At 53.6% G+C, this 24,840-nt stretch overlaps 1 protein-coding gene across 1 annotated transcript in view; it reads left to right on the top strand.

Annotated features, from left to right (window-relative positions):
- Positions 1–24,840, top strand: part of TNS1 (tensin 1) — a gene marked incomplete in the record, with an annotated part of 1,098,810 nt that overhangs the window by 724,595 nt on the left and 349,375 nt on the right. Inside the window, 1 exon segment of the mRNA XM_029605104.1 lies at positions 5,641–5,679. Coding sequence (XP_029460964.1) covers positions 5,641–5,679 — 39 coding nt within the window.

Consider the following 24,840-nt stretch of genomic DNA (forward strand, 5'->3'; position numbering starts at 1 on the left):
GAGCGGCAGTATATAAAAACCAATACATTAATAAATAAATATAAAGTGTCAGGCATTTGATATTAATTTATTCACTCCTTCACTTCCTGCTGATTGGTCCATTCACTGTCACATGTCACATTAACTTTAATCAAAACTTAACTGAGAGTCAAGAAAATACTTATCAAGCATAGTCTATTGGGGGAACAGTGAGCTCCCAAAGCAGCTTCCAGATAAGCTGATCAATATAAAGTAGGGGTGACCAACCTTTCATGCACCAAGAGCCAAGAATCAAAGTGTACTATATTACACATACTCATGTTTACAAAATGGGGAGCAAGTTGAGCTCCCAGTGGAGATTCCTCCACTTCCCTTCACCCCCACCAGTCTCTCTCAGGCCCCACCATTCTCAGTGCTCAATCTTGTTCCCACCAATTTCAATTCTCCTACCAGTTTCTCTTTTCCCCCTACACTGTCCCCAGATTCAATTCCCCCTGCCCTTTTCCATCCTGTTCTCACCTGTCTCCCTTTGTGTTCCCTAACCCCCCCCCACAAGTCTCAATTCTTTCCAGTCCCCGCCAGTCTCTTCTCAGCAGCATTAGTGTATATTCCCTACCCCACTCAATGATAGGGACTGCTGCCCCAACAAAGGTATAAGGGTTGAGTTGTGCTATCTTCACCCTCTGCCAAACCCTGCATCTTCCCTGACACCCCCTTTTCCCCTCTTGCTCCACACCCTTCTCTTTCCTCCTTAGCCCCACCTCATCTCCTTCCTCTATAATCCCCTCTTTTTACCCGACTCCAGCCTCTCTCTGGTACTCTCATAAATTCACTCCATCATCACGCCTCTGTGTGTGTGAATCTCTCTCAAATCCTTCCCCTCTGCCAATCATCTACGGTTCTCACCTCCCTATCCCATCACACCACTGGCTCATTCTCTCTCCCTTGCCCCATCACTATTTCTGGCTCTGTCTCATCTCTACTTATGGCTTTCTGAAATTGATCCTCACGCTACTTCACCACCTCTGGTTCTCTCATTCACACCCTCATCACCACCTCTACTCCACTCACCGACACCATTTATGGCTTTCACCCTTTCCAATCACCATCCCTGGCTCTTCCCCCCCTCCCCCCCCCGACACACACACACACACACACAACCTCCCACACTGGCTTTCTTGCACCATTCTGCTGCTTCTCCCTCAGTTCTTTTGGGACCCTTCCAACTCCACCCCTCGTTCTTTTGTATCCCCTCCACACTATTTCATATATAAACCTCCCTCATGGTTATCATGTAACCCACTATTCCAGCTCTCTCTCCCTCTATCCCTCAGCCTTGCCCTGGTCCACCACATACCTGCACATGGCACTGTGTACACAGGGGACACAGGACAAGGCACAGGGGGACCAAGACCCAGGCAGGGCAGAATAGGGCAAGGTAGCAGAAGGAGACGGCAAGGCAGGAAAGACCAGAACGAGGCGAGGCAGAGAAGCAGCCTGCACTGCGGACAACACAGGAGAGCATGTCACTGAGGCATTGAATCAGAGCGCGGCGGGGGTTTAAATTCCCCGCCGCATGACGTCTTGCATGAGGGCTTTCCAGCACGAGGCCTTCATTACTAGTGAGGCCGCGCACACTCGCCTGTTAGGCAGCTCTGGGGAGCAGCGCGGATGGCGTCCTGGAGCCTGATGTTGGCATCTTCCGGCGTCGGGGTGAGTGAAGCTGGTGGTGGAGCAGTCCTGCAGCCTGCCAGACGTTACGTATGTCCGTGTCACTAACTGGGGGATAATCAGGTAACCCAAATACAAAATGATAATCATCCTGCACTATCCTGCTTAGCACTGTACTTCCGGAAGACTATCCTGCCAGGCACCATTGCCTTATCAATAATCACAAGGTCATCACTCAGACTGAACTCCGTGATGGCTAGGGTCACTTTACTTATACGCTGCCTATGCAACAGTCCTAGCCAGTTTACAAACTCACGCAAAAGAAATCAGTAAAAAAACTCCACATTTAACAGCACAAAGCCAATAAAATGATAAAAGAGGAGCTCTATACACATTCTAGCATTAAGCTTCTTCAGGAAGGGGGTGGGCTTCAGTGCTTCCTAAATGTTTGAGTGCATCTCAAATGGAAGATTGTTCCCTAGATCAGGGAAGGAAGGCTGGTGAACTTCAGATAATTGCACAGATGTAGCGTCCAGCAAAGCTTTCTGAGAGTAATGCACTGCTCTTGTTGGATTGTAAGGGCTTGAGTGAAGCATCAGTCCATGGAGTTGCCGGTTGTGTACCAGCATGGGGGTCTTACAGGAAAGCAGTCCAGTGCTACTCATCGCTACCTGAGGTCGCATCCTGCTTCCATGCCCTGGCCAGTCTCTTCAGCAATGCTGAGGGGAGCAGTCAGCCCTTTCAAGAGGGGTGACACCGCCCCCCCCCCCCAACCTCTGACATGGCACCTTCTTCAGCTCACTTTACAGACCTCTCGTAACCTTATATTTCTCCACTTCTGCTTGAGGCCTTCCACCTTTCGGTGTGTCACTCATTAGCAGTCTGACTTAATGTCAAATCGGATGCTTCCTTGTTTAGTCAGTTGTTCTAGAATATTCAGACCGTTTAACCGTGGGAAATAGGAGACCACGTCCCTGGAAGAAAGTTGGATGAAAATCCCCAGAGCCTATGGGTTTGCAAGGTTCAGGCCGGCGGAAGAAATGGCCGTTCTTGAGAGGCTGATGTCTTTGCAGGATGCTGTCTCCCGAGACGTTGGGTTATGGTGGCCTTGGTGCATCCATGGAGTGTGTAGGAAGCTCCTTATATTAATCGGCATCTGCTGAGATAGGAGAGACACGTTAGGGACATTTAAATACCTCAGATGTGTCACTGCACAGGAGATAGATTATTATTATGAATGGACAGGAGATTCTGGAACGAGGGGGTAATGAGATGAGGGTATAATCTAAGGAAGGGTGGTTGATGCTTGCCTGGGTGGGTAATGGGGACAAGGACATTATCCGAATTCAAGCAAGCTTGCGACCAGCACAGAGGATCTCGGAGGGAATGGTAGGGATTGTAGAGCTGAGCAATTGTGTGGATGGGTAGACTAGTTAGGCCATACAGTTTGTTTTTTTTTCTGCCATCATGTTTCTATGTTTCTAAGTCAACAAGGATGTTCTTTCATTCATTTATTTATTTATTTGTTAAAATGTGTATGCCGCTATTCAGTCGAGCCGTCATAGCGGTTTACATCTTATTTAAAAGATTACAAAGTACAAACATAAATATAGTGTAAAATACAGCATCCTACATAAATAAAGTAATATGCTAAAGTTATTTAAAAGAAATTAGAATAAGATATAATAAAAGGATTGAATAAACCTGATTTCTAAGGCGAGGATGTCTCCGTCCGCGCTGCTTCTTGTGTCTTTATGACTTGCTCTCTGCTTAGCTGCCTGAATGGTTTTCAGTGCTCTGGGCAGAATTATGAAATAGACATTCCCAGGCCAGTTTCTTTGTTTTTCTGCAATTAGCGTTCTCTTCCTCTTCAGGTCATTAGACAGCAGGGACTTAATTTCAGTTTCTCCCTGTGCTTCAGTCTTTGGAGCTCGTTGTCCTTGCTTTGAGCTGACATCGCAGCGGGAGCATGCTTAGCGTGCCAGAGACTGGCGACATTAGGTGAGCGAGCGACGCTGCGTGTCAAAGGGGGTCGTTTCTGCCACAGACAGGAATGATGAAGGTGGGATTCCAAGAGGGAACGGGCCTAGAAGGTCACGGAAAGAGGTTTTACTCCGCTCTTCAGACAGAAACAGGTCCTCTCAGCTGCCTTTATTTATTTATTTTAATGCACCATGCCATTTGGTTTATTTGCCAAAATCTGCCAATAACTTTCTGCTGGGGATTTTTGCAAGTTCCGAAGGCGGGTGAAATCCAGATATCGGAATCCCAGGCAGGCGAGCCACGGAAACTGGAAGTGCTGTGGCTGGGAAGAGGTGGATGTCTGGTGTGGGGCCGCGATGAACCCGGAGAACCCCATTCCATGCCTCGCTTGACCTCTCACTAACTGGGAACCCTTCTTTTTCTTCTTCTAGAATCTGAGCCATTATTGTGCCATTTCCAAGTCACAATTCCTTGCCAGCCTGGTGACCCAACGTCAGAGTGCTGTCCTCCCCCTACTGGCACTCATTCCTTGTATAATTCTCTCTGTCCTCACCACTGTGTATTTTCATTTCTGTCTCCTGTTACCTTTTAAAATCTTTTTCTCTCCAAGCTGGAGATTGTCGGATTTTATCTGCCATGTTTATAGTTTACATGTTTCTTTGGCATGGGCTGCTGGACTGACTTACGGCAATACATCAGAGAAACTGCAGCCTTCCTTCCAGATCCTGATTGCAGCCAGTTGGGTTTACGAGGGCCGCAAATTGAAAAGAATGTGGCTGGTTCCCAGCTCCTGACTCTGCACGGCGTGGCAGGATAGGGGCTCACGTCGAGGGCGAGCTTGGAACCGCTTAGCTCGTGGAGCAGGGGGGGAGATGCAGCCTGCTTCCGCAGAGCACGAGAATTCAGCAGCCCAGCAAGCTCAGTACCGTCCGAAACCCAGGAGAGCCGGAACAAGGTGACCATGAGAGCAAAGCTAGGAGGTTTTATTTTTTTTAATTTCTAATGGTAAGAAATGACTTCTTTTGCTGTCTAAGCTAATGGATTCTGGCACAGACAGTCTGCTTACTGAGGCAATAACTGTACGAGTTTCTCAGCTGCTGTGAAAGGACTGGAATGACACGGTGTCCCTTCATGATTTATTTCATTGGTTGGTTTTTGGCCTGTGCTGGACTCTAGCTGTAAGGTCTGTCCACCTTCCAAGAATTGTGTGTGACTTTAATGAAATGTTTCTAGGCCTCTGACACCGGGGCTCTGGATTATTGCCTGTTAATAATATGTTCTAAATAGATCGGTTATGAAACAATCTAGTTTGTTTTACTAGGTCAGTGGTTTTGGTTGGTTTCCTATAGTGTAATGTTCTAGATTTCTTCAAGGAGTGAGATGATGTAGGTCAGTGCCATTCAAATGACTGTTCTAGATTGCTATCATCTTATCAGAATGTTCTAGATTGCAGGCTGTGCTGAAGTGTTTTAGGCCTGATGCCCTCCAAGTACCTGTTCTAGATTGGCCTCTTGTGTCACCATGGACAGACTGCATTTCTATTCTTTAGACTAATGACGTTCTAGACTTTAGTCGTGGAGCAGAGAGCACTCGCTCTGTGACCTCTAGCTGGACATTCCAGCTTCACCACAGGCAGGGCTTGATCTTTGCTCTTTCAAACCACATGCAGTTACTTCCAAATTCCGGAGATGTGCAATTTCTGGACTTCCAGACCCCCTAATTGCTTGTAGTAAAACATTCATTCTGCCACAGTGCCATGAGCAGAATATTCTAAATCCTGCCCTGCAAGGGAGTAATGTAGCAGGTCGCCTGATGTGTTGAGCAATGTTCCAACCGCAGGTTGTTCTGGACCGGGATCCGGAGGCAGAACTGTCAGCAGAGTTGTAGCATATTTGGTTCTTCATTGTACTCACTGTATACAATATTTTGATCTTTAGCTGTACATAATTTCAGAATACACTAAGCCTTTAGTCTGAAGTGCGAACTTAAGCTGTCTTTGTTTTTCAGGTTCCAACATCCTGCACACCTCCTGTGAACTATGAGCTGGTGAGTGACATTTTCCTCTTTCTTTTCTTCATAATTGAATGATCTTGGTAAATATTTTTAATGCTCATTGGAGTGACAGACTTACAACACTGGTGGACACTATGTTCATAAGAACATGCCAAACTGGGTCCGACCAAGGGTCCATCGAGCCCAGCATCCTGTTTCCAACAGTGGCCAATCCAGGCCATAAGAACCTGGCAAGTACCCAAAAACTAAGTCTATTCCATGTAACCATTGCTAATGGCAGTGGCTATTCTCTAGGTGAACTTAATAGCAGGTAATGGACTTCTCCTCCAAGAACTTATCCAATCCTTTTTTAAACACAGCTATACTAACTGCACTAACCACATCCTCTGGCAACAAATTCCAGAGTTTAATTGTGCGTTGAGTAAAAAAGAACTTTCTCCGATTAGTTTTAAATGTGCCCCATGCTAACTTCATGGAGTGCCCCCTAGTCTTTCTACTATCCGAAAGAGTAAATAACCGATTCACATCTACCCGTTCTAGACCTCTCATGATTTTAAACACCTCTATCATATCCCCCCTCAGTCGTCTCTTCTCCAAGCTGAAAAGTCCTATCCTCTTTAGTCTTTCCTCATAGGGGAGCTGTTCCATTCCCCTTATCATTTTGGTTGCTTACTCCTCCCTTGCAGTACCCCAGTTATTCTAGTACTAGGAACCATCCACTTTTGTAATGCACCTCACTCCTGCCCTGTAGCACTCTCTGATAATGCACAGCTGAGACCCACGCACGGTTCTGCTAATGCACCTCACTCCTGCCCTGTAGCACTCTCTGATAATGCACAGCTGAGACCACGCACGGTTCTGCTAATGCACCTCGCTCCTGCCCTGTAGCGCCCTCTGATAATGCAGAGCTGAGACCCATGCACGGTTCTGAGCTGAGACCCATGCACGGTTCTGCTAATGCACCTCGCTCCTGCTCTGCAGCTCGCTCTATTCCAGTACTGAGAGTCACACACAGAGCTCTGCCATTGCACCCCAGTCCTGCTCTGTGGCACCCCCTGCTGTTCTGGAGGTGTGAGGAAGCTGGAAATGGAAGCTCAATGCTGTGGCTGATGCTGAGTGGGTGGAGCTGGAAGAACGTTTGCTGGAAAACGGTGAAAGAACCCGGAAAGAAATGAAAGAAGCGAGCCAAAGACAAGAAGTTGACCTGGTAACCAGAGAAAATATCCAGAAGGAATCGGAAGGACAAAACCCTGCAAGTAAACCTTTATTTCTGAACTGTTTAAGCAACAGAATTAGCCTGGAAAACAGCAAACTAGAGCGAGATATGCGGTGAGATTCCACTCTGGGAGTCCCTGCTGGTCCCCCTGTCAGGAAAGTTTTATTAAAGAGGTTTCAGATGTCCCCTCAGCATGTGAGGACTCTCGGTCTTACCTCAGGATGATATTGCATAGAGCTGGAAATCATCTAATGCCCTTTTGGAGCCAGTTTGGAAAGGTGAAGGACATCCCAGCGTGGAGGGATTTCACAGGACACAGTGAGAACAGTGAACGTACACTCAAAACCGAGGATACGGAGGCCTGCGAGCTGAGCTCCTGGCTGCAGAGAGACTGCACAGTGTTGGAAGATGGACTCGGAGGGTTTCTGGACTGCAGGCTGAAAAGCTTTGGTGCGTCTCCCACTGGCTGATGGCCACATACAGCACCTACTTAACAGCTTCATGGCAGTAAGGGAGGAGAGGCTCCTGTTTCTATCCTGGGCAGATAAAATGTTTTAAATGTCTCATCTTGCAAAGTATGGGTGATGCAAACAGATTGACCACACCAGTGCTGAGTGCGCTGAGCGAGCAAAAGGCAGTCTGTGTGGTGTGCAGGGCCATGTGTAAGTGCATTACCCTCAGGCATATCACAGTTACCCCCTCGCACTGAATAACCCCGGCAGGAAGTCCCTGCCAAAGGGCAAGCGAGTCAGCTGGGTCCGCAGCCAAAGCAGAACACCACTGCGAGCCAGCTGTTCTCCCTGTGCAAGGAGCTGCTGCTGCGATCCAGGCCACCCTTCAGCCAGAGCAGGCAGCAAAGGCCGCAGTGCCCGACACATGCATGAGCAGGCGATGAGTATCCTGGGACTCGACGGAGACGACTCGGAGGGGCGGGTGGCAGCAGAAACCTCCCAGTGCATTGATGCTGGTTGAAGAGGAATCTTCCAGGATGTCACAGAGTCTGAGAGCTGAGGTGAGACTTCCAATTCCGGGATTGAAATCCCTTCCTTTTACAAGGAAAACGAGGAGGGCCAGCAACATTTAGAAAGGAAAATCTCTCTCATCTGAAAAGAAGAAGGAAACAGAGCAATGAAGCCACTCTGACACCTGAAAATCCCCCTCCGCCTCCTAATTGCTATGAGTCTCCACGGATTGAGGAAACGCCCCCCCTTCTGAATAAGGGACGGGACAACCTCCAGGGGACGGCAGCAAGGGGACACCATAGGCCCAGGCAGGGATCGCAGCCCCTGACAGCGTGGATATGGACGTTCATTCCGTGGCCTTCATCCTTACCACGGGATCCAGTTGTAGGCAGAAAAGAGTAACGTGAGGAAGAAATGAAATACCTCTGTGAAATATGGCAACCTCACAGCCAGGGAGGTTACCCCCCTTACCACTGTATAAAGACAAGTCATGAGATATGGTGTACGAGTGCCTCAGGAAAGAGAGACGGGTCATATGCTTCCTGCAAGAGAGCAGACTGTGTGCATCCTGAAGGAGGTCTCCAGCGCCAAGCGAGAGTGGAGAGGCGGCCTCTCAGCGTGGTCAGTTGGGCAGGAGGCACACAGGGGGCTGGCGATTCTGTTCCCCTCCACATACATGACTGTGGTGAAAGCGCCAGAGCCCTGTTCAGGGAGAGGCCTCCTGATGGATGTGGAAGTGGAGGGCATGAGCTTGTGCTTGATCAATATCTACAGCCCCCAAACCCAAGGAGAAAGGAAGGAACTGCTCAGGAGGTGAGGGAGTGACTCCTTCTTTGTAACTCCTCGTGTTTGGAGAGCAGTCCAGATCGGGCCTCACAGCCTAAAGCTCCTGGATGTGATGAAACCACCCTCACACGATGATAAAACAGATTAATGTAATAGATGTGTACCGACAGCACTTTCCTAGACACCCAGGATACACATTCAATTCAATTTATTTAACTTAATATACCGCTTATAAAAGGTTTATCAGAGCGGTTCACAATAGAAATTGCCAACAAATAGAATCAGTTTAAATAATACAGTAATTCAGCCTAATAAAACATAATAAAATAACAAAATACAAACCATTGAATAGTATTAAAAGCAACCAAAACAATATCAAATTGATCAAATCAGAACAAAATAACAGCAGTCATCACAAATTCAACGACAGGAAAACAGATGACGAACCAACTGCAAAAACAAATCATAACATATAAAATAAAAACGTAACCTACACTTGCATTTGATGATCAAATGGCATAGCGCTCCCAAATAAATCACTGTTAGCTCTGCTTACTAACTATACCAGATGTGAAAACATGGTTGGCTTCTCCAGAAAGCGTTCTATAAATCAAAAGCATGGGGGAAAAAACATGATTTCACTGCTTTCTGGAATTTCAGGAAGTTGGGTTCTGTCCATATGTTAAGAGGAATGAGTTCCAAAGAGTGGTGCTTGTTATGAAGCAGGTGTCAAGGGGTGCCTGGCTAGGGCTAGGATATTAGGGATGTGCAGCAGGGACGGATTCGTCCCATTCGGTATTCGTATTCGTGGGGAGCCAAATCCGTTGAATTCGTTCTCGGGGGACCCTGATCCATTCATTAGTTACGTATGTATTCGTTTCCCAAAAAAAACCCCATCCCAACCCTTTAAATTTAATTAACTACAAACCCCCCACCCTCCTGACCCCCCCAAGACTTACCAAAAGTCCCTGGTGGTCCAGCGGGGGTCCTGGCACGATCTTCTGCACTCGGGCTGTCGGCTGCCGATATTCAAAATGGCGCCAATAGCCTTTGCCCTCACTATGTCACAGATGGCACAAGATGGCGCCGGCCGTCCATTGCTGCTACCATGTGACAAGGGCCGACCAATGGCACCGGTAGCCCCTGTGACATAGTGAGGGCAAAGGCTATCGGCGCCATTTTGAATACTGGCAGCCGACAGCCCGAGTGCAGGAGATTGCTCCAGGACCCCCGCTGGACCACCAGGGACTTTTGGTAAGTCTTGGGGGGGGGGGGCAGGAGGGTGGGGGGTTTATTCGTTAGATACGTTGTATTCGTGGGGGTTCGCCATATGTTTCGTGACCCCACGAATACAACGAATAGGGACATATACGTTGCGGCTTGCCAATACTTCAAACGAATGCACACCCCTATAGGATACACCCCCAGGATGTGGTACAGGACTGCAAGGCTGGACAAGAATTGGTCATCTGCCTAGCCAGTCCCCTCCCTGCAGGTTGAGCCCTTGGGTTCTGGGGACTGGTAGGGCTTGGCTTCGGGAACAGAACATCAAAAAAACAGAACATCAAAAAAAAAAAACTCTAGCGAATTTTGTGGTTATCATGTAAACCGGAGTGATCTGTATTCGTACAGGATCTTCGGTATAGAAAAATTTAAAATACATAATAAATAAATAAATAAGTCATGGCAGGTCCTGGCTGGAAGCTGGGCTGGTCTTCTGCCTAGCCAGTCCCCTCCCTGCGGGTAGAGCCCTTGGGTTCTGGGGGCTGGTAGGGCTTAGCTGAACAAGGCGGGACAGGCTGGAAAAGGCAGGGAAGGCACAAGCTGGAACTGAGGAAAGGCACAGGGTGGACAAGAGTAGACAGGATGCTAAGCAGAGATGAGGACTGGATAAGGACACTGAGCAGGGACTGGATATGAACACAAGCTTGGGCAGGATACTGAGTAGAGACTGGGACTGGATGCAGACTGGGACAAGGCAAGGCAATAGCAAGATAGGGAATGGCTACTAGGAACTGGACTGGGCTAGACAAGACAGACCAGGACAGGATCCGACAAGGATAAGAAAATCCAGAACAAAGAACACTGAGGCCCGAAGGCAGCGATACAGGAGGCCTAGAGGCCAGAAGGCGAGTAAGACCTGAGTAAGCTACAAAGCAAGGTAGAAGGAAATGGAAGACCTAGGAGCTGTAAGGCAAGGTGAGGCCTAGATAGGCCACAAGATAAGGAGCAAGATATAGGAAGGCCCTGAGGCCACAAGACTTGAAGCAAGGTAAGAGCAACCAGGCTAGAGAGCCAAGGGGGACTCCATGAAGAGGCATCTAGGTTCTGGCAAGGCTGGGGTTAAATGGGGCTGGAGCTTGGGTGTGGTGTGAGCAGCAAGGAAGAGCTTGGCAAGGCTGGAGGTGAAGCTCGCTGAGGACCCCTGGTGGAGAGGAGAGGAGGCTACCCCAGAGGCTGAGTTAGGTGGCCAGTGGGGAGATGGCTCACTGGAGGCCTCTGCTGGTGGGGAGATGTCATAGTGGACAGGATCAGGGCATAGTGAGGCTGCACAGCAGACAAAACAGTGACAAAAAGATTCTTTATTGTGATCCAATCTTCTGACTGAGGGAGGGGGAAGGCATAAGAGACCCATCTGGGAAGAGCGGAGAGTGCATAAAGAAAAAGAGGAAAACCATAATGGAAAGCACAAAATGTTAAACAAAGAATCTTGAACCTAATTCAATAGGAGATAGGTAACCAGTGTAACTCTTGCAAAACTGGTGAGATATCATCAAAGTTCTTTAAACCATAAATAATCTCAGTAACTATATTCTGTACTGTTTGTAATCTCTTCACCAGTGCTACACGGAAACGTGGCATTGCCTGTCTATATCCCCATGCATCAGTCTGCACAGCTCAAGCATAGATTGTGCCCTCTGCCCTTTCTGACCACGGCCTAGTAAAGTGCTTATTGAACACCTCTGAAATCACTCAGTTTGCAAGACAAGTCTGGCATTTGAAACCCTGGAAGAATAAAATAACGTGGAACGGTTGTAGGAGAACCAAAAGTTACAAATGCTCCTCTGTAACTCTATTCAGGAGTGGAGGCCACCTCCGGTCTCTCTTCAAGGCAGAAGCTGCTTGGAGAGTAAAGAAAGACGAGCGAAGGCGTTCCTGTAATGTCTGCAGCCCAGCAGGATGCACTCAGTCAGACCTGAGCCATAGGAAACACGGGAATATATGTGCAGACATAGGCAGAGAGGAGAACATTACATGCAATCACAGAGAGCTCTGATGGCCATGGACGGGAGGAGACGTAAAAGTCCTGGGTTCCCTCTGGAGCTGTACGAGAGAGCTCAGGAGATACAGGGCTTCCCGGGAAACATCCCTGTACCCCCACTGCCAGCCCTGGAGTCCCAGTCACGGAGCTGTACAAGTCCTTAAAGGAGAGTTCAAAGCAAGGTTATTACCCTACTACAAGACACAGAGGGCAATATTCAAAACTCTCTAGAAGGTAAGGTAGGGTGTGTGACAGAATATTATCAAAGACTATTTAATGGACACAACTTTAAAATCGTCGGCTCAGTGTGCTGCGGCAGTCAAAAAAGCAAACAGAATGTTGGGAATTATTAGAAAGGGAATGGTGAATAAAACGGAAAATGTCATAATGCCTCTGTATCGCTCCATGGTGAGACCCCACCTTGAATACTGTGTACAATTCTGGTCACCGCATCTCAAAAAAGATATAATTGCGATGGAGAAGGTACAGAGAAGGGCAACCAAAATGATAAAGGGGATGGAACAGCTCCCCTATGAGGAAAGACTAAAGAGGTTAGGGCTGTTCAGCTTGGAGAAGAGACGGCTGAGGGGGGATATGATAGAGGTGTTTAAAATCATGAGAGGTCTAGAATGGGTAAATGTGAATCGATTATTTACTCTTTCGGATAATAGAAGGACTAGGGGGCATTCCATGAAGTTAGCAAGTAGCACATTTAAGACTAATCGGAGAAAATTCTTTTTCACTCAACGCACAATAAAGCTCTGGAATTTGTTTCCAGAGGATGTGGTTAGTGCAGTTAGTATAGCTGGGTTCAAAAAGGTTTGATAAGTTCTTGGAGGAGAAGTCCATTAACTGCTATTAATCAAGTTTACTTAGGGAATAGCCACTGCTATTAATTGCATCACTAGCATAGGATCTTCTTAGTGTTTGGGTAATTGCAAGGTTCTTGTGGCCTGGTTTGGCCTCTGTTGGAAACAGGATGCTGGAGTTGATGGACCCTTGGTCTGACCCAGCATGGCAATTTCTTATGTTCTTATTTTCTTGGGAAACATCCCTGTACCCAAACTGTCAGCCCTGGAGACCCAGTCACGGAGCAAGAGGTCAATGACGCCACCTCCAGTATGGGACTGCAAGAGGCCTCCTGGGAGTGATGGGCTAACTTCTTAAATTTACGAGATTGTCAAAGCTATGTTAGCGAAGGAGCTGGGCAGTATCTATAACCTCTTCTTGAAGGAGAGGTCTCTGCAGAAACCTCTTCTGATCCTACTGAATGAGAAAGGGAACAGAGAGCACTTAACAGGTTGGAGCCCCATAGCCTTACCAGGCAGTGACTACCAATTATTAGCAAGGCTCTTCTGAACTACTTCCCTGCAGTGGCCCCGTCCCTCATCCACCCAGGACAGTCGTGTGCTGTGCAAGGCAGGCAGGTTGCCAACAGTGTGGCCTGCGTGGTGGAGCTCGTGGCACTGGGAGAGAGAAGAGGAATTTCCCTTTTACCTGCTGAGCCGGGATCAGGGAAAGGCCTTTGACTGGTTTGACATTGGCCACCTCCTTGAGGCTTTGGGGCACTGCGGTATCCCAAGGACGTTTAGTAAATGGTTGTCTTGGCTGTATCGTTCTGCGCATGGTGTCCCTGTCATCAGTGGGTGGCTGGGAGGGGGCTTTAAGATGCAGTCAGGAGAGCTTTGCTGCAGGTCTTCTCTGCAGGCCCATTACTAAGGGCAGTTCAGATGCATAAGGGACACCCAGGAGGGAAGACGTCTGCAGGTGAGACCATAGGCAGGTGACATCACTGGCTTGGTTTAATTTGGTGTAATCCGCCCAGGACAGGGAGTCTGGCAGGTGGGCGGAAGAGGCATTTCTATAAATAAATAGATCACTTGCTTTGCTGCAAAGCAAGTCTGAGAGAGCAGGGAAAGTTTCAAAAGCCGTCAAACAGTAAAATGAACATAATCAACTCTAATGCCATGTGGGGAGGCCCTAGTGATGCCCTTACAGAGGGAATCGAAGCGCTGCCTGACCTCTTGGGGTCTCCTTTGGTGGCGCAGACCCAGCTCATAGAAACTGGGAGCTGAAAATCGAAAGAGGGGAGCAGTGGGTGCTCAGATTGACCAAAAATGAATGCTTAATATTTGTCTAAGTCCGCATCATTGAGGCTGTTTGCGTGTCTCAGTTTGTATAATTCTGCTACCTCAAAACTTAGTGCTCAGACTCAACGACCTGGCCTTGGCTAGGCCACTGAATATCCGTGGTCAATATCCGTGATCAGCTCTGTGGCTGATCTAACTTATCCGATGAACTTAACTGGATAAGAACGAATATTACTGCTTATCTGGTTACATTAACCGGCTAAGTAGCGCCATCCAGATCCGCCCACCGATTTTCAGTGGGCCGCTGGATAAGTCCTATCTGTATCAGTGAGATGATGTTATTATCAGTTATGTGATCCAGTTGTTTTAGCTTGGGTTGTCAGAATACTGTAAATACTGCAGATGTATAAATATTTTGTTGTTAGAATTACCCTGCTGTTCCGGTACCGAGACTCATAGACCGAGCTCTGCCAATGCCCCTCACTCCTGCCCCGTGGCACCCTCTGCACCAGCTGGAGCCAGCTGGCAGCCCTAGTGTCCGGTATCCCCTCCTGCGCCGTCTCAGTTCTTCTTGGGGTCATGAATGCTCAAAAGAGGGCAATCAGGACGGGATTCTGCCTTCTGTTTTGGTTCAGTTAAATGTGACAGCCAAACGTCAAACGAGTCAGGGAGGAAAAACCACTTTGCTCAGCACTAGTCACTTTGAAAACCTTAACGATGATAAAAGGGATGAAGAAAGCACTTCCATTATCCTCAGGTTAGAGGTCTCCCACTTCTAAAAACCCTCCAAAAGTGAAAGGGCTTCCAGTAAAAGAACAACTTCCAAATCAGAAAACACAGGTTGTAGCAGGACCTCCTTTCCTGTAAACGGATCTGCAGGTTAGGGACAGATGTGCTGCGAATGATCCACAGCACACGTGGGGGTCTGCAGCAGCCGTGACTTGCAAGGGAGCAAAGTGGAGAAGCAGTGCTCTGAAACCAACGCGTTTGGCTGAATTTAATTGTGGGTTACAGCACTGGAGGCATTCTAAGGGGGGGTGAGGTCTTGCATTTTTTTCATGGGAACTTGTACTGGGTCTTGAAGAGACGGATACGGTGGGGCAAACCGGAGCACGGTTTTGTTTAGAACGGGCCTTGTGCATCCATGGGTGTGATGCCTGCTGCTGCGGAGCGCGCCGTGACTCACCATTAGCGGAGGCTGAGGTGTATCCTCTAGGGCAGGGGTGGCCAACGCCGGTCCTCGAGACCCACAGACAGGCCAGGTTTTCCGGATATCCACGAGGAATATGCATGAGAGAGATTTACATGCATTAAATGTCTCTCATACCAAATCTCTCTCATGCATATTGCTCGAGGATATCCGGAAAACCTGGCCTGTCTGTGGGTCTCGAGGACCGGAGTTGGCCACCTCTGCTTTAGGGCATCATCAGTGCTTGGGTGTCGGAGAAAGCTGCAGGCTGTCAGGTCTAACTCTGGATGAGTCATGTATCTCCCTGTGTTTAATTTTAACCAACTGCACCCCCTATTACAGCAAGACCTGAGTAATCGGGACACCTCTTTCTCAAGGACATGTTGGTTGCCTCTAGTATCACTATCAATTGCTTATTTGCTGCCTTCCTGTGTTGTTAACACCTTCATGTTATGGACAAAACATAATATATGTCCTCGGCAGACAGGCTCCATCATTTCCATTCAGAATTTGCCACGCAGGACAGTGGTAAACAGCCTGTCCGCCCCAGTGGTGGCGAGCACGCAGATTACTTAAAGTGAATCTCAGTTTCCTGGAGGAGGGAGTGAAAAAATAATACTGTACAAATTTATGTGAATAATAATCAACATCTCAGAGTCTAAAGAGGGCTCAGCCTCACAGTGCGATGGGAACTGGACAGAAAGCTCTGGAATAGATGGGAGCTGTCAGGTTAGTAAGACCAGTCCCAGCCAGACACGGCTGTGAGGTTCTCAGAGGAGCCAGAGGCAGGAGAAGAGGACCTGGGCATTGTCCTTCGTTCCGTCCGCCGCTGTGCCCTGCAGAGCATTGTGTACTGAGAGCCAGCACCCCTATTGATGACTCCTGTTGTGCCCCTGTGACATCCCCTGCCTGGTGGAAGCTTAGTAAGAGGAGGTTTGCAGCTACCAAGTGCCCAGCAGGTGTGTGGAGCAGCAGCAGCACGGAAATAACCAGCAAAATAGGGTGAGAGATGGGGCCACTGCCTTGGATGTCCTAATTAAATACTCCAGGTAAAGCGGTGATGCTTCTCTGCCTCCACCTGCACCTAACAGCGTAACGCCCAGCCAGCCGCGCCAGAGGTCGTAACTGGCCTCACTTACCCCAGGATGCCACCCAAGCCGATCCGATGCCTCTGCGCGAGTGCACACCCATGAGAATGCGCGGTCTCCTGGATTAAATAAGGCCCTGTGATGGAAATCTCTTGTCAGCGCTCCTAGATGACATCAGGCCCATCGGGCCATTTAAACACTGACTGCACTGACAGATGCCACATCAGCAACAGGACAACTGCGTGCCTTGCCTGCAGGGTGTTGCTTCCCCTGCTCCTATTCCTGCCCCTCGCCTTTCCTTGCTCCAGTCCTGCTCCTTGCCTTGCCTTGTTCCAGTCCTGCCCCTCGCCTTGCCTTGTTCCAGTCCTGCCCCTCGCCTTGCCCTGTTCCAGTCCTGCCCCTCGCCTTGCCCTGTTCCAGTCCTGCCCCTCGCCTTGCCTTGCTCCAGTCCTGCCCCTCGCCTTGCCTTGTTCCAGTCCTGCCCCTCGCCTTGCCTTGTTCCAGTCCTGCCCCTCGCCTTGCCTTGCTCCAGTCCTGCCCCTCGCCTTGCCTTGTTCCAGTCCTGCCCCTCGCCTTGCCTTGTTCCAGTCCTGCCCCTCGCCTTGCCCTGATCCAGTCCTGCCCCTCGCCTTGCCCTGTTCCAGTCCTGCCCCTCGCCTTGCCTTGTTCCAGTCCTGCCCCTCGCCTTGCCTTGTTCCAGTCCTGCCCCTCGCCTTGCCCTGATCCAGTCCTGCCCCTCGCCTTGCCCTGTTCCAGTCCTGCCCCTCGCCTTGCCCTGATCCAGTCCTGCCCCTCGCCTTGCCCTGATCCAGTCCTGCCCCTCGCCTTGCCTTGTTCCAGTCCTGCCCCTCGCCTTGCCTTGTTCCAGTCCTGTCCCCTCGCCTTGCCTTGCTCCAGTCCTGCCCCTCGCCTTGCCCTGATCCAGTCCTGCCCCTCGCCTTGCCCTGTTCCAGTCCTGCCCCTCGCCTTGCCTTGCTCCAGTCCTGCCCCTCGCCTTGCCCTGTTCCAGTCCTGCCCCTCGCCTTGCCCTGATCCAGTCCTGCCCCTCTCCTTGCCTTGTTCCAGTCCTGCCCCTCGCCTTGCCTTGTTCCAGTCCTGTCCCCCTCGCCTTGCCTTGTTCCAGTCCTGCCCCTCGCCTTGCCCTGATCCAGTCCTGTCCCCTCGCCTTGCCCTGATCCAGTCCTGCCCCTCGCCTTGCCTTGTTCCAGTCCTGCCCCTCGCCTTGCCTTGTTCCAGTCCTGCCCCTCGCCTTGCCTTGTTCCAGTCCTGCCCCTCGCCTTGCCCTGATCCAGTCCTGCCCCTCGCCTTGCCTTGTTCCAGTCCTGCCCCTCGCCTTGCCTTGTTCCAGTCCTGCCCCTCGCCTTGCCTTGTTCCAGTCCTGCCCCTCGCCTTGCCTTGTTCCAGTCCTGCCCCTCGCCTTTCCTTGATCCAGTCCTGCCCCTCGCCTTGCCTTGTTCCAGTCCTGCCCCTCGCCTTGCCTTGTTCCAGTCCTGCCCCTCGCCTTGCCCTGATCCAGTCCTGCCCCTCGCCTTGCCCTGTTCCAGTCCTGCCCCTCGCCTTTCCTTGTTCCAGTCCTGCCCCTCGCCTTGCCCTGTTCCAGTCCTGCCCCTCGCCTTTCCTTGCTCCAGTCCTGCCCCTCGCCTTGCCTTGCTCCAGTCCTGCCCCTCGCCTTGCCTTGTTCCAGTCCTGCCCCTCGCCTTGCCCTGTTCCAGTCCTGCCCCTCGCCTTTCCTTGCTCCAGTCCTGCCCCTCGCCTTTCCTTGCTCCAGTCCTGCCCCTCGCCTTGCCCTGATCCAGTCCTGCCCCTCGCCTTGCCTTGTTCCAGTCCTGCCCCTCGCCTTGCCTTGCTCCAGTCCTGCCCCTCGCCTTGCCTTGCTCCAGTCCTGCCCCTCGCCTTTCCTTGCTCCAGTCCTGCCCCTCGCCTTGCCTTGCTCCAGTCCTGCCCCTCGCCTTGCCTTGCTCCAGTCCTGCCCCTCGCCTTGCCTTGCTCCAGTCCTGCCCCTCGCCTTGTCTTGTTCCAGTCCTGCCCCTCGCCTTTCCTTGCTCCAGTCCTGCCCCTCGCCTTTCCTTGATCCAGTCCTGCCCCTCGCCTTGTCTTGTTCCAGTCCTGCCCCTCGCCTTTCCTTGCTCCAGTCCTGCCCCTCACCTTTCCTTGCTCCAGTCCTGCCCCTCGCCTTGCCTTGCTCCAGTCCTGCCCCTCGCCTTGCCTTGCTCCAGTCCTGCCCCTCGCCTTGCCCTGTTCCAGTCCTGCCCCTCGCCTTGCCCTGATCCAGTCCTGCCCCTCGCCTTGCCCTGTTCCAGTCCTGCCCCTCGCCTTGCCTTGCTCCAGTCCTGCCCCTCGCCTTGCCCTGTTCCAGTCCTGCCCCTCGCCTTGCCTTGCTCCAGTCCTGCCCCTCGCCTTGCCTTGCTCCAGTCCTGCCCCTCGCCTTGCCTTGCTCCAGTCCTGCCCCTCGCCTTGCCTTGCTCCAGTCCTGCCCCTCGCCTTGCCTTGTTCCAGTCCTGCCCCTCGCCTTGCCCTGTTCCAGTCCTGCCCCTCGCCTTGCCTTGCTCCAGTCCTGCCCCTCGCCTTGCCTTGTTCCAGTCCTGCCCCTCGCCTTGCCTTGTTCTAGTCCTGCCCCTCGCCTTGCCTTGCTCCAGTCCTGCCCCTCGCCTTGCCTTGCTCCAGTCCTGCCCCTCGCCTTGCCTTGTTCCAGTCCTGCCCCTCGCCTTGCCTTGCTCCAGTCCTGCCCCTCGCCTTGCCTTGTTCCAGTCCTGCCCCTCGCCTTGCCTTTTTCCAGTCCTGCCCCTCGCCTTGCCTTGTTCCAGTCTTGCCCCTCGCCTTGCCCTGTTCCAATCCTGCCCCTCGCCTTGCCCTGATCCAGTCCTGCCCCTCGCCTTGCCCTGTTCCAGTCCTGCCCCTCGCCTTGCCTTGCTCCAGTCCTGCCCCTCGCCTTGCCCTGATCCAGTCCTGCCCCTCGCCTTGCCTTGTTCCAGTCCTGCCCCTCGCCTTGCCCTGATCCAGTCCTGCCCCTCGCCTTGCCTTGTTCCAGTCCTGCCCCTCGCCTTGCCCTGTTCCAGTCCTGCCCCTCGCCTTGCCCTGTTCCAGTCCTGCCCCTCGCCTTGCCTTGTTCCAGTCCTGCCCCTCGCCTTGCCCTGATCCAGTCCTGCCCCTCGCCTTGCCCTGTTCCAGTCCTACCCCTCGCCTTTCCTTGTTCCAGTCCTGCCCCTCGCCTTGCCCTGTTCCAGTCCTGCCCCTCGCCTTTCCTTGCTCCAGTCCTGCCCCTCGCCTTTCCTTGCTCCAGTCCTGCCCCTCGCCTTGCCTTGCTCCAGTCCTGCCCCTCGCCTTGCCCTGATCCAGTCCTGCCCCTCGCCTTGCCTTGTTCCAGTCCTGCCCCTCGCCTTGCCTTGCTCCAGTCCTGCCCCTCGCCTTGCCCTGTTCCAGTCCTGCCCCTCGCCTTGCCTTGTTCCAGTCCTGCCCCTCGCCTTGCCTTGTTCCAGTCCTGCCCCTCGCCTTGCCCTGTTCCAGTCCTGCCCCTCGCCTTGCCTTGCTCCAGTCCTGCCCCTCGCCTTGCCCTGTTCCAGTCCTGCCCCTCGCCTTTCCTTGCTCCAGTCCTGCCCCTCGCCTTGCCTTGTTCCAGTCCTGCCCCTCGCCTTTCCTTGTTCCAGTCCTGCCCCTCGCCTTGCCTTGTTCCAGTCCTGCCCCTCGCCTTGCCCTGTTCCAGTCCTGTCCCCTCGCCTTGCCCTGATCCAGTCCTGCCCCTCGCCTTGCCTTGTTCCAGTCCTGCCCCTCGCCTTGCCCTGTTCCAGTCCTGCCCCTCGCCTTGCCCTGATCCAGTCCTGCCCCTCGCCTTGCCTTGTTCCAGTCCTGCCCCTCGCCTTGCCTTGTTCCAGTCCTGCCCCTCGCCTTGCCCTGTTCCAGTCCTGCCCCTCGCCTTGCCCTGATCCAGTCCTGCCCCTCGCCTTGCCTTGCTCCAGTCCTGCCCCTCGCCTTGCCCTGATTCAGTCCTGCCCCTCGCCTTTCCTTGTTCCAGTCCTGCCCCTCGCCTTGCCTTGTTCCAGTCCTGCCCCTCGCCTTGCCTTGCTCCAGTCCTGCCCCTCGCCTTGCCCTGTTCCAGTCCTGCCCCTCGCCTTGCCCTGTTCCAGTCCTGCCCCTCGCCTTGCCTTGCTCCAGTCCTGCCCCTCGCCTTTCCTTGCTCCAGTCCTGCCCCTCGCCTTTCCTTGCTCCAGTCCTGCCCCTCGCCTTGCCCTGTTCCAGTCCTGCCCCTCGCCTTGCCTTGTTCCAGTCCTGCCCCTCGCCTTGCCCTGTTCCAGTCCTGCCCCTCGCCTTGCCTTGTTCCAGTCCTGCCCCTTGCCTTGCCCTGATCCAGTCCTGCCCCTCGCCTTGCCCTGATCCAGTCCTGCCCCTCGCCTTGCCTTGTTCCAGTCCTGCCCCTCGCCTTGCCTTGTTCCAGTCCTGCCCCTCGCCTTGCCCTGATCCAGTCCTGCCCCTCGCCTTGCCTTGTTCCAGTCCTGCCCCTCGCCTTGCCTTGTTCCAGTCCTGCCCCTCGCCTTGCCCTGATCCAGTCCTGCCCCTCGCCTTGCCCTGATCCAGTCCTGCCCCTCGCCTTGCCTTGTTCCAGTCCTGCCCCTCGCCTTGCCTTGTTCCAGTCCTGCCCCTCGCCTTGCCTTGTTCCAGTCCTGCCCCTCGCCTTGCCCTGATCCAGTCCTGTCCCCTCGCCTTGCCCTGATCCAGTCCTGTCCCCTCGCCTTGCCCTGATCCAGTCCTGCCCCTCGCCTTGCCTTGCTCCAGTCCTGCCCCTCGCCTTGCCCTGTTCCAGTCCTGTCCCCTCGCCTTGCCTTGCTCCAGTCCTGCCCCTCGCCTTGCCCTGTTCCAGTCCTGTCCCCTCGCCTTGCCCTGATCCAGTCCTGTCCCCTCGCCTTGCCCTGTTCCAGTCCTGCCCCTCGCCTTGCCCTGTTCCAGTCCTGTCCCCTCGCCTTGCCCTGATCCAGTCCTGTCCCCTCGCCTTGCCCTGATCCAGTCCTGCCCCTCGCCTTGCCTTGTTCCAGTCCTGCCCCTCGCCTTGCCCTGTTCCAGTCCTGCCCCTCGCCTTGCCTTGCTCCAGTCCTGCCCTCGCCTTTCCTTGCTCCAGTCCTGCCCCTCGCCTTGCCCTGTTCCAGTCCTGCCCCTCGCCTTGCCTTGTTCCAGTCCTGCCCCTCGCCTTGCCTTGTTCCAGTCCTGCCCCTTGCCTTGCCCTGATCCAGTCCTGCCCCTCGCCTTGCCTTGTTCCAGTCCTGCCCCTCGCCTTGCCTTGTTCCAGTCCTGTCCCCTCGCCTTGCCCTGATCCAGTCCTGTCCCCCTCGCCTTGCCCTGATCCAGTCCTGCCCCTCGCCTTGCCTTGTTCCAGTCCTGCCCCTCGCCTTGCCTTGTTCCAGTCCTGCCCCTCGCCTTGCCCTGATCCAGTCCTGCCCCTCGCCTTGCCTTGTTCCAGTCCTGCCCCTCGCCTTGCCTTGTTCCAGTCCTGCCCCTCGCCTTGCCTTGTTCCAGTCCTGCCCCTCGCCTTGCCCTGATCCAGTCCTGTCCCCTCGCCTTGCCCTGATCCAGTCCTGTCCCCTCGCCTTGCCCTGATCCAGTCCTGCCCCTCGCCTTTCCTTGTTCCAGTCCTGCCCCTCGCCTTGCCCTGATTCAGTCCTGTCCCCCTCGCCTTGCCTTGATCCAGTCCTGTCCCCCTCGCCTTGCCTTGATCCAGTCCTGCCCCTCGCCTTGCCTTGATCCAGTCCTGTCCCCCTCGCCTTGCCTTGATCCAGTCCTGTCCCCCTCGCCTTGCCCTGATCCAGTCCTGCCCCTCGCCTTGCCCTGATCCAGTCCTGCCCCTCGCCTTGCCTTGTTCCAGTCCTGCCCCTCGCCTTGCCCTGATTCAGTCCTGTCCCCCTCGCCTTGCCTTGATCCAGTCCTGTCCCCCTCGCCTTGCCCTGATCCAGTCCTGCCCCTCGCCTTGCCTTGATCCAGTCCTGTCCCCCTCGCCTTGCCCTGATCCAGTCCTGCCCCTCGCCTTGCCCTGATCCAGTCCTGCCCCTCGCCTTGCCCTGATCCAGTCCTGCCCCTCGCCTTGCCCTGATTCAGTCCTGCCCCTCGCCTTGCCCTGATCCAGTCCTGCCCCTCGCCTTGCCCTGATCCAGTCCTGCCCCTCGCCTTGCCCTGATCCAGTCCTGCCCCTCGCCTTGCCCTGATTCAGTCCTGCCCCTCGCCTTGCCCTGATTCAGTCCTGCCCCTCGCCTTGCCCTGATTCAGTCCTGCCCCTCGCCTTGCCCTGATCCAGTCCTGCCCCTCGCCTTGCCCTGATTCAGTCCTGCCCCTCGCCTTGCCCTGATTCAGTCCTGTCCCCCTCGCCTTGCCTTGATCCAGTCCTGTCCCCCTCGCCTTGCCTTGATCCAGTCCTGTCCCCCTCGCCTTGCCCTGATCCAGTCCTGTCCCCCTCGCCTTGCCCTGATCCAGTCCTGTCCCCCTCGCCTTGCCTTGATCCAGTCCTGTCCCCCTCGCCTTGCCCTGATCCAGTCCTGTCCCCCTCGCCTTGCCCTGATCCAGTCCTGTCCCCCTCGCCTTGCCCTGATCCAGTCCTGCCCCTCGCCTTGCCCTGATCCAGTCCTGCCCCTCGCCTTGCCCTGATCCAGTCCTGCCCCTCGCCTTGCCTTGATCCAGTCCTGTCCCCCTCGCCTTGCCCTGATCCAGTCCTGTCCCCCTCGCCTTGCCCTGATCCAGTCCTGTCCCCCTCGCCTTGCCCTGATCCAGTCCTGTCCCCCTCGCCTTGCCCTGATCCAGTCCTGCCTTGCCTTGTTCCAGTCCATGTCCAACTCCTGCTTCTTCCAGTCTGTGCTTTTCTTCCTGCCTTGTCCCAGCTCCTCCTCTCTTGTCTCCTGGTTCTCTCTCTGCCTCCTTGTCTCAGCCTTGTTCCTGACTGATTCCTCATTGCCTTGTCTTGTGCTTGGATACTGACACTGCTTGTTTACTGCCTGCCCTCCTGACTGCTCTCCTTTGGGACCCTCACCTCAGTCCTGCCGGCCTCAGAACCCACCTGCGAGGGAAGAGCCTGGCACAGGTGAAGCCCTGTCCTAGCCCCAGCTCGAGCGGGTCTGCCCGCTGTCCGTGTGGGCTCAGCTGGTTCGCCTACTGGGTTGCAGCAATCCCGCCGCAGCTCGAGGTCTCACTCCGTGACCAGCACAGAGTTCTACCAGTACTCATCCAGCCAGAAAAACATTTGCTTTCCAAATTGACGAACTCTGCCGCCACAATTGAGATCCCCCCCCGAGTCCGGGAAGTAGTCCAGACTCTGTGCATGACAAATGAGCTGCTCGCCATCACTCAGCATGGTAAGGAGAGAGAGAGGCAGGCGGGCCATGCTGTGCTGCTAAGGATGCCACTGAGCTCCGCGGCAAAAGGGAGACTACGAGACGGCCGTAGTTTTACCCCCCGGTTGCATCGCTGGACAGAGAAATACTGCGAGTAGCAGCCCAGAGACGCAGCGGGGACATGGAAAGATGAGGACCGACTCACTCGCCTTGTGATTTGGAGCCAGGGTGGCCACACTTTGACTGACTACAAATCCCCGCAGGGGCTCATCCAGTCTGCCCAGCACAGTGGTTGGAGTTATAACTGCTGCTAATAGTTTTCAGGCCTGGCTCAGCCTCCTCTCCTCCAAAGATGGAGTGAGATTGTATACCAGCAGCACCGGCGCCTGCTCATGACATTGGTGGCACTCGGCAGAGAGGCAGGAACCACAAGTGGCAGCTCTCCGGGTGCTTGAGCACCTCCGGTATTGAAGAAACTCCAGGGAGGGGGGGGTGGGGAATTTATGTTGAGTTCATCGTTTAGAAAAGTTGGCCTCTGCGGCACGGACTGCAAGTGCCCTGTCTTACAAAGCAGTGGGAGAGGCTTGCAGAGCGACAGCCAGAGCTTCTCTATCCCCATCCCCCAGCCACGCTGAGGTGCAAGAGCTGGGTTCAGAACTACAAGTCCCAGCATTCAACCGAGCCAAACCAGGGCTGCTCAGCTCGCCTCCCCCTTGGCTTGGAAACGCTGCCCAAATTCAACAACCACTGCCCTCTTCCCGCCTTGCTGGACGTGTTCTGGGTTTTACCGATGGCCACAAAAATGCCCTGGAAGAAAGGAGCCTGGGAGTAAAGGCAGGGGGGGGGGGCACTGGTAGTTGTTTCCAAGTCTTATCTTCCAGAGAGAAGCAGGGTGAGGAGGGGGGGGGGGGTGCTGTGAGCGGCAGGCGAGCTGCAGCAGACTCCTGTGGCTTGGAAGCGCAGTGTTTGACTGGGCAGCGGGCCAGCTGAGGGATTACTTTAACATGCCTGCCATTTCTGCAAAAAGCTACAGATGGGAGAAAATGAAAATGCATTTCCCCTCCACCCAGCCTGCAGTGGCTCTCAGGAGGAAGGGTGGCCCCGGAGCTGCACATTCGGGGGGGGGACGAGCCGAGCCAGCTCTGGTTTTACTGCATTGCATGCGGGGAGATTTAGTCTGCGATCGATCAAAACTACGTTTCCCTCCACACAGCGGGGTGAAAGCAGAGCAGGCTGAGCTTGCCCGCCCACCCTCTCTCTCCTGCCTGCGGAGCTGGTCGGGCCCCCTGCTCAGGAGGGA

This window comes from Rhinatrema bivittatum, chromosome 6 (assembly GCF_901001135.1).
Source record: "Rhinatrema bivittatum chromosome 6, aRhiBiv1.1, whole genome shotgun sequence".
NCBI classification, from domain to species: Eukaryota; Metazoa; Chordata; class Amphibia; order Gymnophiona; family Rhinatrematidae; genus Rhinatrema; species Rhinatrema bivittatum.